Source organism: Neoarius graeffei, chromosome 9 (assembly GCF_027579695.1).
Source record: "Neoarius graeffei isolate fNeoGra1 chromosome 9, fNeoGra1.pri, whole genome shotgun sequence".
In the NCBI taxonomy this organism is placed as follows: Eukaryota; Metazoa; Chordata; class Actinopteri; order Siluriformes; family Ariidae; genus Neoarius; species Neoarius graeffei.
The window spans coordinates 45,916,368-45,932,324 of NC_083577.1; the positions used below are offsets into that span (position 1 = coordinate 45,916,368).

General features: G+C 41.9%; 1 protein-coding gene across 2 annotated transcripts in view; it reads right to left on the minus strand.

Annotated features, from left to right (window-relative positions):
• Window positions 1–2,701: 2,701 nt before the first annotated feature.
• aff3 (AF4/FMR2 family, member 3) overlaps window positions 2,702–15,957 on the minus strand; it is a 32,667-nt gene continuing 19,411 nt past the window's right edge. For both annotated transcript variants that reach the window (XM_060929627.1, XM_060929626.1), the window contains 14 exons: window positions 15,850–15,901; window positions 14,178–14,215; window positions 13,731–13,914; window positions 9,701–11,668; window positions 9,040–9,164; window positions 7,996–8,131; window positions 7,365–7,495; window positions 7,183–7,246; window positions 6,886–7,022; window positions 6,711–6,782; window positions 5,894–5,987; window positions 5,696–5,745; window positions 5,375–5,571; window positions 2,702–3,401 (listed from right to left, as the gene is read on the minus strand). In XM_060929627.1, the coding sequence (XP_060785610.1) occupies window positions 3,280–3,401; window positions 5,375–5,571; window positions 5,696–5,745; window positions 5,894–5,987; window positions 6,711–6,782; window positions 6,886–7,022; window positions 7,183–7,246; window positions 7,365–7,495; window positions 7,996–8,131; window positions 9,040–9,164; window positions 9,701–11,668; window positions 13,731–13,914; window positions 14,178–14,215; window positions 15,850–15,901 (3,370 nt within the window). In that variant the 3' untranslated portion in view covers window positions 2,702–3,279. The remainder of the gene's footprint in view (window positions 3,402–5,374; window positions 5,572–5,695; window positions 5,746–5,893; window positions 5,988–6,710; window positions 6,783–6,885; window positions 7,023–7,182; window positions 7,247–7,364; window positions 7,496–7,995; window positions 8,132–9,039; window positions 9,165–9,700; window positions 11,669–13,730; window positions 13,915–14,177; window positions 14,216–15,849; window positions 15,902–15,957) is intronic.

Genomic DNA, 15,957 nt, shown 5'->3' on the forward strand with positions numbered 1-15,957 from the left:
TACACCCTGGACAAGTCGCCAGGTCATCACAGGGCTGACACATAGACACAGACAACCATTCACACTCACATTCACACCTACGGTCAATTTAGAATCACCAGTTAACCTAACTTGCATGTCTTTGGACTGTAGGGGAAACCGGAGCACCCGGAGGAAACCCACACGGACACGGGGAGAACATGCAAACTCCGCACAGAAAGGCCCTCATCGGCCACAGGGCTCGAACCCGGACCTTCTTGCTGTGAGGCGACAGCGCTAACCACTACACCACCGTGCCGCCAAGATCCTTTCAAAATAATGAAATTAAATGTATCTACGTTAAAATACTATAAAGATCGGCACAGTGGTGTAGTGGTTAGCACTGTCGCCTCACAGCAAGAAGGTTCTGAGTTCAAGCCCAGCGGCCGACAAAGGCCTTTCTGTGCGGAGTTTGCATGTTCTCTCTGTGTCTGTGTGGGTTTCCTCCAGGTGCTCCAGTTTCCCCCACAGTCCAAAGACATGCAGATTAGGCTAATTGGTGACTCTAAGTTGACCGTAGGTGTGAATGAAATTAAATGTATCTACATTAAAATACTACCGTGAGTTGGCCTAGTGGTTAGCGTGTCCACCTCTCAATCGGGAGATTGCGAGTTCTACTCATGGTCAGGTCATACCAAAGACCATCATAAAAGAATGGCACCTACTGCCGTCTGGCAAGGCACGCTGCAATACAGATGCGAGTGGGGAGTCAAACTCTCGCAGTTACCAGAGGACTAGCCCCCCACTGTAACCCTAGTTATGTAATAGGCAAGAGGCTGAGGGCTATGGAAACGGAGATCGGTGCAGCCCTATGCGCCACATGGCGTGGGAAGGTTCTGGGTTCAAGCCCAGCGGCCGATGGGGGCCTTCCTGTGTGGAGTTTGCATGTTCTCTCTGTATCTACATGGGTTTCCTCTGGGTGCTCCGGTTTCCCCAACAGTTCAAAAAACATATGGTTAGGTTAACATGGGGTGGCCTTGGGTTGAAGTGCCCTTGAGCAAGGCACCTAACCCCCAACTACTCCCTGGGTGCTGTAGCATGACTGCCCTCTGCTCTGGGTATGTGTGTGAGCTCATTGCTCGTGTGTGTGTTCATTGGTTCAGATGGGTTAAATGCAGAGAGGCATTTCACTGTGCTTAAGTGTACATAAAGTGTACATGTGATAAATAAAGTTGTTCTGAAAGAGCAGAACAATAATAAATAAAACAAAGTCAAGATTTGGTGTGACAACCTTTTGCTTAAATAATAATAGTTTCTGACATACAAATATTTTTCTGACTAATGTTTGGAAAATGGGTGGCACGGTGGTGTAGTGGTTAGCGCTGTCGCCTCACAGCAAGAAGGTCTGGGTTCAAGCCCCGTGGCCGGCGAGGGCCTTTTTGTGTGGAGTTTGCATGTTCTCCCCGTGTCCGCGTGGGTTTCCTCGGGGTGCTCCAGTTTCCCCCACAGTCCAAAGACATGCAGGTTAGGTTAACTGGTGACTCTAAATTGACCGTAGGTGTGAATGTGAGTGTGAATGCTTGTCTGTGTCTATGTGTCAGCCCTGTGATGACCTGGAGACTACTTGTCCAGGGTGTACCCCGCCTTTCGCCCGTAGTCAGCTGGGATAGGCTCCTGTGACCCTGTAGAAGGATAAAGCGGCTAGAGATAATGAGATGAGATGTTTGGAAAATTTTTGAAAGAAGCCATAAAATAAAAATCTATAACAAAGATTGAACTAAAAAACAGGGTGCCTAAGACTTTTGCACAGGTGTGTATGTATATGTGTGCACAGTGTGCGTGTAACTCAACATCAACATCAATACATTAGCACGTGCTTCCATTTACTCTCGCAATGCAAAAAGAATACACATCCATGCATGGAAATCTATTTTCAACATCTGATCCCTTTGTTAGTGTGAATAGTGGGATGGATTTGACTCTGTGTGTGTGTGTGTGTGTGTGTGTGTGAGGCAGCATGATTAAAATTGCCTGATTCTGCAATTTTAATTGACACTGTAACATACAATGCAACATAACGTTATTTGGTTAACTATAAGGTAGAATAAGATTACTTCAGGTAAAGAAGAATAATCAGAAAGCACACTTGGTTCTGTTTAGAAAAAAATTGCCAATGAGCCATACGGGAAAAGCCATAAAAAATCAAGAAGGAAAAGTCAAAAGCCAAAGTGTCTTCACATCCTTCGTTATTACTGAATACAACCCAAAATAAATTTTTGAGCTATTATTACTTTTAGTACCGTTAGTTCTGCATAATTGCTGTCAGTTGATCATGAATTAGGTTTAGGAATTTGGCTCTCTTTTTCTACAGGAATGTTGCACTGATAGTAAATCTCATTTATTCTTACAATTACAAATTGATATCGTAGGGAACAGTGCAATTAAAACTACAATTAACTGTGTATTTTATAAATTTTTCCCTCAGACTATTCAGATAGCAATCCTGGATATAAATATGATAAAATTGTGCTTAGGTTTTAGTTTTTATGACAATATTCTGACTATTAAGCAGCACTTTGCATTATACAATCGGACACGACTGCACAAAAACAGACACTACTGCACAAAAAAACCTTTATAAAAGTCATTATTAGAAAAATGTTGACAACATTCACAGTGCTTTAAGAACATCAAAATGAATTCATATAAAATACAAAAATATGATAACTTAAAAAAGTGTCCTGTTTACAAATATATGTCAGCAAATGCCAAGAGCTACTGAAATAAAACACTTCACTATTTTAAGCCACGTCATTTCACATAGTATTACAAATGAAGAATGGTTTCTTCACCACATTTTATAAAAATGTGGCACATTTGGCAAAGTAATGCTCTTTGTACCGAAGAACAACTGTGTAACATTGCTACAGAGATTCATACTTTCTTATGGGACACCGTCTCCATTTTGACAAAACAACAACACCCCCCCTCCAAAAAAAAAAAAAGTATCCAAAGCTGTGTCCTTTAATTGTGGGCTATTATCTCAAAGACATAAGGCTTCCCTGATGCCTCTTAATTGTGCCAAGAAGTTAGCAAGACCAGCATTTCATTTAATTTCTCCACAAATTTAATTTCTCTTAGGTCCTGTTATACTGTAAATGTGGATTTTTGCCAAATAGAGAAAATGGTTCTTAAAATGGGTTAAAGGTAAATGAACTGTTTTTTTGTTGTATTTCAGACTGGCAGGTAAAAGTTGAATGTGGGTTCAGGTTACAGTGTGTAATACAGTAGAGCCATTAATGGGGGGGCTGAGTCTGAAAGCTAGGACAAATTGGCGCTGATCCGTATCCACTGTAGCCCCTGTCTTGTGTACTGGACTATATGAGCCATGCTGCTGTGTAGCGTCAGGGGTCCAGTCAGTGTGTTCAGGTAGTTAAAAAACTCTAGACATCAAGAAAGAGACAGACAGACAGACAGATAGACAGAAAAAAATGTACAAATTAGAGTTTATGTGTAAATGAATTGGGCACAGGAACAAGAATGTCTAGCTGTTGCTATTTAATAAATAATACATATTATTATTATTATTATTAAATATTTACTCTGAAATGGCAGGTTACGCTAATGCCGCCCCAGGATGCCGGTATAGGTGTACCTATAAATTGGCAACTCAGAGTATATTCATAGTTTATATTAAGTGATTTATTTCTGTTTAATAAACATTTAATAAATGTATTTCTTTATCATAGTTTATTTAACTGTATTTCTGAGATTGCCAATGGACCTGGAACTATACCTGGTTTCTACAAATTCAATTAATATTGTACCAAAAATACAAAATACCCCAAACCCCATACACAGCTCAGCACTCAGCAAGGTGAATGTAAGTTCCACCAGAAACACTCTCATCATTTTTGCAACAAGAAAAGGATTTACACTACCAAGGCATCATACTGGCTGCTTCCTAGATTTAATATAACAATACTTGTCAGATCTTTGAATGGCTCCAGTTAGTTCAAAATGCAGCAGCAAGAGTCCTTACTAGAACTAGAAAATATGACCACGTCACGCCTGTCTTATCCACACTGCATTGGCTCCCAATCAGATTTCATATTGATTATAAAATACTACTGTTGACCTTCAAAGCACTGAATGGTCTCGCACCACAGTACCTGAGTGAACTTCTGGTCCTTTATGACCCGCCACGCCTACTTAGATCAAAAGGTGCAGGCTATCTGCTGGTACCTCGTATAGTGAAGGCTACATCAGGGGCAGAGCCTTTTCTTACAAAGCCCCACAGTTATGGAACAGCCTTCCAAGTAGTGTTCGGGAATCAGACACAGTCTCAGCGTTTAAGTCTAGGCTGAAAACATATCTGTTTAGTCAAGCCTTTCGTTAATGGTGCTTATGAGGTAAAGGTGTCGATCTGGAGGGTCCTCAGACATAGTCTGGTAAACTGGGATGTATGGATGCTGTCAGTCCCCACTCGCTTGCTCACTCAAGTTTGTTGACGGTGTAGTGGTTGGCTGCTTTATGTCCCGGGACTCCCTCATGCCTGTGTTACCTTCTGGCGCTCCCCTTTTAGTTATGCTGTCATAGTTAGTTTTGCCGGAGTCCCTGCTTGTACTCAGCGCAAAATGCATACTGTACCTACTTATTCAGGTGACATTGGGCATACCTAACAACCTGTGTGTCCCCCCCCCACAATCTGTCCCTCTGAGTTACATGTTAATCTCGGGATCAAGATGCTGACTTCTTCTGCTCCTCGGACTTGCCTGATCCATCCTGATGCCCTGTGTCTGGGTGGAGTCTCATCACATCGCTCCTGTGGAGGACGGCCCCATATGGACAGTCGAAAGTCACACTTGGAAGACACTCTGGACACTTACAGTAATGCTTTTATGGCTGAGGACTACAGTTGGCTTGCTAACTTCGGGACTGCGGTTGTCATGAACAGTTTTGCACTCAAGTTTCCATTAATGAAGAGTTATAACATCAACGAAACTGACTTCATGTTAAAACTGTTAATGTTATAGTCATGTTGTCTGTTGCTGTCCAGGTGAGGATGGGTTCCCTTTTGGGTCCGGTTCCTCTCAAGGTTTCTTCCTCGTGTTGTCTGGGGGAGTTTTTCCTTGCCACCGTCATCACGGGCTTGCTCATTGGGGATAGATTAGGGATAAAATTGGCTCATGTCTTGGGTCATTCAGATTCTGTAAAGCTGCTTTGGGACAATGTCTATTGTTAAAAGCGCTATACAAATAAACTTGACTTGACTTGAATGGTAAGTGTGACAATTTTTTTCAAAAAAGAAAGAAAAATAATTAAATGTCCTTTCACCTAATAATTAAAAAATGGTGTAATCAGTAAAATGTCTTGTCTTTAGAGGGTTCTGTACTCTCAGTTATGTTTAACTCACCTTTGTTCTCCTTGGCCAAGGTGTCAGCTACCTCCCAGTACTCATAACTGTAAAGCACACAGTTGGTGATATTGAGGTGATTTGCTGCCATCTGGTGGATACGCTGGGGAATGTTGATGAAAGGGTAGGTGAGGGAGCTGCCAGGTTGGGATCCAGTTAAACCACCAGGGGATATGCAAGTTGGAGGCATATTTCCTCTAGAGAAACACACACCCAAGCACACACATACAAGCACACAAACACAAAGTGCACTCAGTACCAGTTTGATTTCTGAATCAAACCATTGTCTATATTGAATATCCAGGGTCAATAAAGCCATACTTTGTGGTATCATTCCAGGGAAGTTGTGTTTGAGGCACTTTTGGTAAAGTCTGTAAGGCCAGATACAAGAAATCAGTGTAGATAGAATTTACGATAATAAGCAGAACTTAATTTAAGGTGATAGTCAATATAACACGAATGCCAAAGTTAAAGGAGCAACTTCAATAAATATGCATTACATTTCAGGAATGAGTCTACCTTGAAGTAGTCCGTCAGGGCTTTGGAGTATTTCAGGGCATGGTCTTTTTTCAGCCGGAACATTTGCCAATATAGAAGAGCAAGACAACGGAAACTACAATCCAGACACATAAAAGTGTTTTTTACACATTGAGATGGCATGAGCATTTCATCATTTGACAAGGGTTTTAGGCTTTTTCTCTCTCTCCCCCTCAGTGTAACATGAAGCACTTCAGGGGACAGCGTGTGGGAACCATCACTCTGGATAGACGGTGCTATTTTTATTGAACAATTATTCGCTGAAGGCGAGGTGAATATCAGTAAATAATAACCGAAAGGAAGTTGAAATGATTTACCAATATTCACTGAGCCTGAGGTGGATAATTGCTTTAGTAAAAATACATTGGTGATTATTTAAAAAAAAAATTGTATTAAAAAAAAAATTTTGTTTAATCTTCAAAAGTGGCACGCAAATGTAATGTGCGCAGACTTGTGTCACTTATCTACACCAAGTCACATAAAATGCTTTGTTTTGAAATGAATAAAATAAATCACAATTCCACCTTACCTTTGAATAGTTTTAGACCAAACTTCATAGCATCTTTAGTGCTTTTAAGAACAGCATTGTCTTTCATAATTTGTAATTCTTCCTCACTTACAGTGACGAAGCGATTGGCTGCCATTTTGTCGAGTCGCTCGAGGTGATTATCGAGAAATAATCAGAATCTCTCGAGCAATCAGCGCATGCGACTTCCTATAATCACCTCTGTATTTCTACTAATCAATATTAAACATGGCACAGACAGTTAGATCCAAATGGTTACAGAGTCATATTTACCAAAGTACAGCCAGCTGCTTGTCCTCCTGCCTGGCTCCAGGGCATGTGTGACTCTTTAGCCTCATGGCATATCTACCAACAACAGCGCATACTTGTGTATTAACAAGAGATCAACAGCTGTGTGTGTGTTTTAAAGAAAAGAGGGAGATGCAAGAGAGAAACTTCACTGAATTACCTTATGAGTTCCACAGTTTCTGCATACATTGTATAAGGAGACTTAGCTTCCAGAGGGCCTTCCTCCATGGCCTTGCCACACTCCATGAAGGACAAAGCAGCATCCACATAATTCACAGCTTTCCCTAGTTTATCCACCTGACAGCAATGAGAATAAAAGGTTAGGAAAACTGAATTATATGATGGTGCAATGTTTAAATAAACTGTGAGACATCTTAAATAGGCAAATATTTTCCTTAAACTACAATGCTTCTACTAATGTCATAGCATGGTTACAGTGTCTGTATTGTTAACATACCATAGCATCAGCTCGATGCTTCAATCTTTTGGCCTCATGCATGTAATACTCTGCATGGTGTGAGCTAAAGTTAAAAAGGGAGAAGATTGCTTTGTGAACTCTATGGCTGGGTATTTAGTGGATATTACTACTGACATTTATACAGATATGGAAAAAGCTAACAGATAATATCGATAACTCACACATCAGTGTAAGGCACAGTTCCTCTGTCGGATGGTTCCTTTGCAGATGGAGCCCAAGTTCCAGAAGACGGCTGTGTGTTTCCTGACAATCCAGCGCACTCCGCTTCAACCTTCGGCCGAGCTTTTTGTATCTACAACAGGATATAAAGACACGAGCTGAAACTATCTGTGTTGTAATGTAAAATTCAAACTAATAGAGCTCTACACCTCCATATCCACACCCCAAAGCATATAAACATATGTTGCCCATGCGAGAATGTCTAAATACTCAGAAATGAACGAGAGCTTCCTGAAATCACTGGCAACAAACAGGGATGCCTCCTTGCCCTGATGGGTTTGATATTGGTGATCCACATTATTATTATTTTTTTCTTTTTAATTACAGAGCCTAGGATGCTTTAGAGGCCAGATCATTATCTTATGAAAGCTGACAGAATAGGAGAACTTGATTAAGCATAACAAAAAGTGCCTGACTGGATATTGCGGACTCTGCATATAATTATAATTGAATTACAAATATAATTTAATTATTAAAATACAATACTTTAACAGATAGAACACACCACTAAAGCACCAAGCAGACATTAGCCAAAGCTAACAAAAGCATCAAAGGTCAAAGTGCTTTGTGTACCTGTGCTTTTTTCACAGTGTAGTCTCTGTCTCTTGGTGGATTTGTGTGCTGCTGATCTGAATGCTGCATCTTTGAAGCAGATGGAGGAGAGAGTGGGGACAGTGGCCTCTTGGTGTAAATATAATTCGCACGATTGCTGCGTATTTAAAAAAAAATCACTTCAGGTCTGATTCAACTTAAAACATAGTAACTTGGTAGTCAACCTAAGACTTAATAAGCATGAAGGTTCTATTTTTAGACTAGCAAGTGAGAACCGAATCCTTCTGTTTAATTGCTGAACTGTGACCATATACAGTCAATGCAAATCTGGATCAGTATTGTCATAGCCTCTTTTAGGTTTTCTTCAATTAGATTTGACAAATAAATGAACACAAGGGGAACCCTAAATACACTATTCACTGAATCATGTTTACAGTTTACCTGTTTATAATACATAGGGCCAAGTTACTCAATTCTGATTGGTCAATCAAGGAGGGCTTTTTTCCTTAACACGGGGCGTATTTCTGAAATGCTATTGGCTAGTTCGTTGCTTGGTTACAGTTACAAAAATTAGCAAATTCTCCTTTTAGATCAAGCACAGAGTTTTCTTGCATTTAGCAATCAGCTTTTGTAAAGAAGTTCCAATAAAATTTTGCAAACCACTTTCAAAATCCTCGTGTCGTGTCGCCGTGTCATGATGAAAGACGCTTTAGAAACTGATTCAAACGTGCAAGATAGTCTTGCGCCCTGATTGGTTCAGAAAACGTGAATGACAAATGTTGTGAACTTGAATGGCTTCTGAAGTATGAATTTGGCCCTATATATTATAAACAAGTAATCGTATGGTTCCTCGTAAAATTAAGGATCAATTTCACTCATGATTTCAAAGTTTTGAAATTGCCCGAGTTGCGAATCACTCATGAAATTAATCCTTAATTTTACCTGGCCCCATACGATTACCTGTACTAATCAGATACCAAATGGTCTGGGAATTTTTATACAATATGTTTTATATATGTGCCGATGCATGTTATCTGTAAAATTTGTGTTCGTATTCAAACCTACTCATTCTGCCTGTTGTTGGAATGAGCCTCCTGCTTTTCAGTGTCAGCTGAGCGTGTGGAAGCTGGGACCTTTTCAGTGTGAACATGGCTTCTCTTACTGTCCCTTTGAGCCTCTCCATTTTCAGCCTAAATGAACACAGGAACCACACATCAGAGAGGCAGTAACAGCTTTACACTTCTTTGCATTATTCTGATCTTCAAATCTACTTTTATTCTATCCACATTCACTGGATATGAGCAACTGCGTGCTCTGATTGGCTACTCTACTACTAGGCTATCAGCTCATATACCGTGAGTAGAGAAAAACAAAATGGCGGAACGTGTTGCTGAACCAACCGAGGACAAAATAAAAACTCTACTCGAAAACAAAATCCCAAAAAATGCAAAACAAAAAAAAAGCAACAAAATGTGGAACAAAAGTATTTGATGGGAAGAACGTATCTTTTTTTTCAAGAATTATTATTATTATAGCATTTTTCAAATTGCTGCTGTCGTTTCGCCGGTTTGTTTCCATTCTAAGCGGAAATGATTTTGTCGGACGTTTTGTATAAAGTTTTTATTTATCGAATTTGCAAAAAATAAAAATAAAAATGCTGTTTCTCAAAATCCAGTGAATATGGATAGAATAATATAATGATCTTCTAATCTACTTTTATTCTAACCTTCCGTTTGCTTTTGGCATCTCTGGTTTCTTGGTCTTGATAGTACTGATGTCTCATGGAGGTCTTTTCTTTAGCTTTAGTTGATGAGGAAGAGGATGATGAAGATGAAGAGCCTCTGTGTGGGACCTCACTTGTGTTAGGGACTCTAGCCAGAAGAGAGAGGTCTATCTTGACGATCAGATTCCTCAATCCTCGATGAGAGAAAGCAGTGGATTTCTCAGTACGGCCAAATGGCACCAGTGTGTAGAGTTTGTGTCTGCCTGGATGATGTTGCTCTTCATTTAGAGAAGCATCATTTGATTTCAAGTCAGAGGGTCTGCATTTCTCCTGATGCCTCTGCTTTGGTGCAGGTGTCTGGCTGGATGTAGAATCCGCAGGAACTTTAGCAACGTTTGGGGGCGGACTGGGCTCCGAGTCCGATTCTGAGGAAGATGAGGAGGAGGAGGAAGAGGAAGAAGAAGAAGAAGAGGTAAAAGGTCGGTGTGTGGGGCGGACAACAGGAGTAGGAGAGGGTGGGGATAGTGGAGGAGAAGGGTTGGAGTCTATAACTCCAGGGTTGGAGGAGTGCTCTTCACTGCTCCTCCTCCTCTTCTTCCTCTTCTGGTCCTCCCGTTCGGGTCTACTGTAATCAGTTCGCGGCTGATGCTGACTGTTTGTGTGAGGTCTCTGCTTGGGCTGTACCGCCTGCCATTCAGCATTATGCTCCTTCCTCCTTCTCCTCTTCTTTTCTCTTTCTCCTTGATCTTTTCTTCTCTCCTCTTCCTCCTCGTCTTCCTCAGAACTCTGGACCCAGCGATGCCTTATTAGCTGCTCCTCCGCCAGTCTCCTGTGTCTTTGAGCTTCTGTAGTTTGGACCAGGGCTCTTCCCTGGGCCTTACCCCGGCTATGCAAATCTGACTCTTGGTCCCTTGGCTTTTGCTCCTTCTGAGAGGTCCTAGTGCTGAGCACAGCTTGGTCCCTGGATTTTGGTTTTGGTTTTGTGCTGGGGCTGAGTCTTGAGCTTGGCTTTGAGAGAGATCTAGCTGAAATCTCTGGGGTAGGCTGAGGTGGTGGCCTAGAGCTGGAACTGTGAACTGAGTAACTTATCGTCTCACTCCCAGCCTTAATTTTGGGTGTAGGGCTGGGCTTTGGTTTGGAATTTAAACTCTGGATCAATTTGTTCTTATGATCACTGGGTCTGTGACTTTGCTCAGTGCTACGGTCAGGGGAAAACAAGTGCCTGGCCTTTGTTTTAGGGCTGAGGTTGGATCTGGAGCGAGACTGAGACTGATGTGGAGTAGAACTAGACCTGGATTTTGATCTAGATTCACTGCTTTGGGATTTTGGCTTGTGTGAAGTCTCTTTGTGGGTTGAGCTGTGTTTAGAATGATGCTGTGGGAGGGCAGGTTGTCTAGAATCTTTCTGTCTAGAGTCATTAATACGTTGTGTGTTATGGTCTGGTGGCAACCATGGTCTGACCTTAGGTTGACGCACAGGACTGGAGGTAAATGTAGCCTGTGTAGTAAGCTTAGAGCTTTCCTGGTGAACCTGAGAATAAGAAGTGATTCTTGGAGAGGCAGGAGCAGAGATGAGGCTAGGGCTTCTGGGTGGGTGAAGGGGTAAAGGACTGGGACTTCGACTTATTCTTAGGCTAGCACCTGGGCTTGGGCAAACACTGGGCACTGGGCTTGGCACAGGACTAATTCCTGGGCTTGGACAAGGACTATATCCTGGACTAGATCGATGACTATGCCTGGGGCTGTAGTCAAACTTAGGGCTGGGGACAGGGCTCTGGCTTGGGCTGTAGCTCTCTCTTGTCCCGAGGCCAGAATCTCTCTCCCAGTATCTTCCTGGAGATGGCCCTCTATCAGAATCAAATCCTGCACCAGAGCTGTGACCTCCTCCTGGGTCGTGATCTGACGGACGTTTTTTACGAACTTTCTCAAACCACTTGTCCAGCTGCCAGTGTGTCAAGGATGTATCCTGATTCTGGACACAGAACAAGAGAAAGATTTGGTTCACAAACTGAAAGAGAGTACTAAATCTAGTTTGAAAATAAAAGCACATGTTAAAATGACCTTGTATGTTTCTAATCATACTGTAAAGACTCATACTGGAACTCATTTTGCAATCTATGGAAATTTTAAATCATTATACTGAGATGACACTGCGATGATGTTGGTGAAATGATGATAAAATGTCTTTATGATAATTTGACAACTCAGTTTAGCAATGGGCGGCATGGTGGTGTAGTGGTTAGCGCTGTCGCCTCACAGCAAGAAGGTCCTGGGTTCGTGCCCCAGGGCCGGCGAGGGCCTTTCTGTGTGGAGTTTGCATGTTCTCCCCGTGTCCGCGTGGGTTTCCTCCGGGTGCTCCGGTTTCCCACACAGTCCAAAGACATGCAGGTTAGGTTAACTGGTGACTCTAAATTGACCGTAGGTGTGAATGTGAGTGTGAATGGTTGTCTGTGTCTATGTGTCAGCCCTGTGATGACCTGGCGACTTGTCCAGGGTGTACCCCGCCTTTCGCCCGTAGTCAGCTGGGATAGGCTCCAGCTTGTCTGCGACCCTGTAGAAGGATAAAGCGGCTAGAGATAATGAGATGAGTTTAGCAATGTCATGACTGACTTACATTGCATGAAACATTTCATAAAAACATAACCACAATTCAAATGCACATGCCAATATCCATTTGAATTCCCTTTGTTAAATGGGGCAAACTGGCTGGCACAATGTGAGTGAGAGGAACGGACTGAAATGAGAATGTTGACACAAGAACATGGACTCTGTGACCTGAGAGAAAGACTAAAAGAGAGCAATATGAGTAAAATGAGAAACATTAAACTTATTGATAAAATAAGAATAGAACTTATTGATGTGCAAACAGCTGATACCATGCATACAGGGAAAGAGATAGAAGGAAAACACGGGTATCTGTGGGACGTGACAAATATCATTCATCTAATCCTTTCACTATCCTTTAAATAGCATATCAAAACAGTTCATTTGAACCAGCACTCTTTATAAAAATACTTCAAACTACAAGTTTCTAAACCTGAAGTTAATTTTTCCCATGCACAGTAAAACAAAGCTCTCTTTCATAACTGCAAATAAAGATTATATTGAAACCTTTGTGAACAATAAAGTAGTAATTAAGCTAAATCAATATAACGGGACAATACTCACTTGCAGGCATACATAGGAATGAGGGCAGTCTACTTTCCCTGCTTTCCTCTGGTGGCTGACCTGTGCTAATTTAAACGTCCACTGCTCTGCTCAAACATCCTCCCCCTTCCTCATCCCTCGCTCTTTTTCCAGAGAAGACACTGCATCTCTTGTGCCCTCTCTCACTCCCACCCCCGGTCCTCTCCAACCACCCTCTACCTGGAACGGCACGTTGTTTCCAAGCTTTTCTCCTCTGAGACACTCTATGGCTGCACGTAGATGAAAAACACATGGCGTCCCCTCCTCTCTGCTCCATGGGCTCCCGTGTACAGCATGTTCAGCATGTAAAGGAAGCTATGTCACACAGGCACTTTCATTCATACAGTGGAACAGGTCTCTGTTCCCGGAGTGTGCAGGGTAGCATGTACTTCCCCACCCCCACCCCCTCTGACAATTAACTCTCCCTCGTCCAAAATAATGAACTGAACAGTACAACTACACACTTTGTGTAGTTTAAGTGAAAAATGCATACACACTTCACTCATGTGATATAAATTTTGATCACATTAATCACTTTTTGTACTCTCCAGTCTGATATTCTTCAACACATATAATGTATCCGAACCAATTGGAATTTTTACTATATCCTGTACCTATTTAGTCCAAGGAGACTCCACATGTTGACATGACACTGAAACTCTAAATTCTCAGTGGTCTGTAGCCCCTCAGCCCCCCTTACTCACATTCCTCATACCCCACTCACTCCTCTAAGTGCTTCCCCCTCCACTCTCCACCATCTATACCGCCAACATGAAATAACTTCTGCTGGTCAGTTCATAAAACAATCAGGGAAGACAAAGGAATGAGAAACAAAAGTGTAAAAGTACCTCTTTGCTGAAGGTATGAGGCAGTGTCTGGCTGGAGATCTCAGCTTGAGTCTGTGCTTCTGGGCTTGGGCTGCGTGACCGCTGGCTACTGCTCCCAGACTCACTGGAGGAATCAGATCCCGAGGAGCCCGAGCTGGAATGTCTTGCCCTCCTGCCATGTGTGTGTGTGTGCTGCCCTGACAGGCTGTCATTCAACACCCACATACACATATACACAGGCATGAGTAATGAATCAACATATATCATGTATATAAAGTTCATGAAAGTGAACATGATGTACACAAACAAATATGTGGAGTTTTTTAAAAACTATGCAAACTGCAGTACACACGTTCAGTTCAAATGATTCATTACATTGGGTTGGACTGAAACTACAATAAATTCATATTTGAATTCATACTGGATGAATTAACATCCTAGTTTAAAAACACAAACATGAACACTTACTTGTAATTTTCTGACCAGGAAGCAATTTGGTATGGTCCCTTTATTAAAAAACAAACAAACAAACAAACAAACAAACAAAAACAGGTAGCGTTTTAAATAGTTTAATTCAGATATTTACAAGCACTGAGCCAACAGAACACGGATCATAGCAGCACATTAAGATCCACTAAAGGCCAACTAATAGAAAGGTCATAACATGGAGCATAATATGATGATGAGTCAAGTTGCTGTGACTAACATGCCAAGAGACTAATGCTTAAAGGCACATACACGCACAATGATTAAGCTTGTTTAATTTTCATAAAATCCCCTCACACACACACACACGCACACACAGAGGATACTCCACACCCAAGAACAACTGTAGTTAATAACTCTGCTTTAAAAATAATTATCCATGTTGTTACAGACTGAAAGCAGTCTTAAAAATACAGGAAGTCTTATAGCCACTCCCCAGGAACTAGGTCAAAGAAAAGACTTAAACATGTGTCTATTAAAACACATTTGAGTCCAATCATATGAATGTCCACACAAAGGCCACTGTTTGTGTCTCACAGACAGTCCATCGAATTGCTGCAATTGAACTGTTATTGACCCTGTGCATGCTGAGGGGAAACAGACACACTCACTCTTCTAACTTATTTCTTTCTTTCTGTTTCACCCTTTCATCAGGTAATATTTGGAAGGACAACATAAGCACTCACAAATAATCAAGCACAAATTACAGTTAATTCTCCACCAACTGGTCCAATTAAAGCGACAAGAGTAAAAGTGGCTACAACATCCATCCATTGTCTGTAGCTGCTTATCCTGTACAGAGTTGCAGGCAAGCTGGAGCCTATCCCAGCTGACTATGGGCGAGAGGCAGGGTACACCCTGGACAAATCGCCAGGTCATCACAGGGCTGGCACATACAGACAAACAACCAACCATTCACACTCATACCTACAGTCAATTTAGAGCCACCAATTAGCCTAACCTGCATGTCTTTGGACTGTGAGGGAAACCGGAGCACCCGGAGGAAACCCACGCAGACACGGGGAGAACATGCAAACTCCACACAGAAAGGTCTTCGTCGGCCACTGGGCTTGAACCCAGGACCTTCTTGCTGTGAGGCGACAGTGCTAACCACTACACCACCGTGCCGCCCAGCTGCAACATCATTCTGTGAGTGATGACATCATCACCGTGCACAGTGTTTTAACTCCATTGTTCACACCATGGAAGAAGCTCTTGGATTTTATTTATTTATTTGTTTGTTTCTTTGATTGGCCGTTTGGTTAACAAGCTTATATTGGCGATGATCAGAAGTCTCCTCGTCGCTCCAGTTCCACCATTTTCAAGCAACAGAAGATAACCCATCTTCTGAAATATTCTTCTAAAACTCTGTGACTGTATGTGTGTGTGGTGTTGAACATTGTGTGCATAGCTGATTAGCAGTGAACAGTGATGTGATCCCCATTCCAGAGTGCCAATAGTTCCTGTTAGTAATGGCACCCATAACTACACAATTCAACTCTGATATTGGACAAATGGCCAATGGGACAAAAACAGTTCCAGTTTTCTAGTGCTGAAAGGTTTGGTATTTTATGGACTCGAAAAAAATCCCAAGAACACATAAAGGCAGTTCTAATACTAAACTGGTCTAGAGGCTTCTGAAAAGCATCCATACCTTCTCACTGTCATCCTCATCACTGCTGAGCTTCAGGTCATCAGCAAGCATACTGAAAAAGCAAAATAATAAGTGGTTAGCCAGGCATCAGTATCTGTGTGTGTGTGT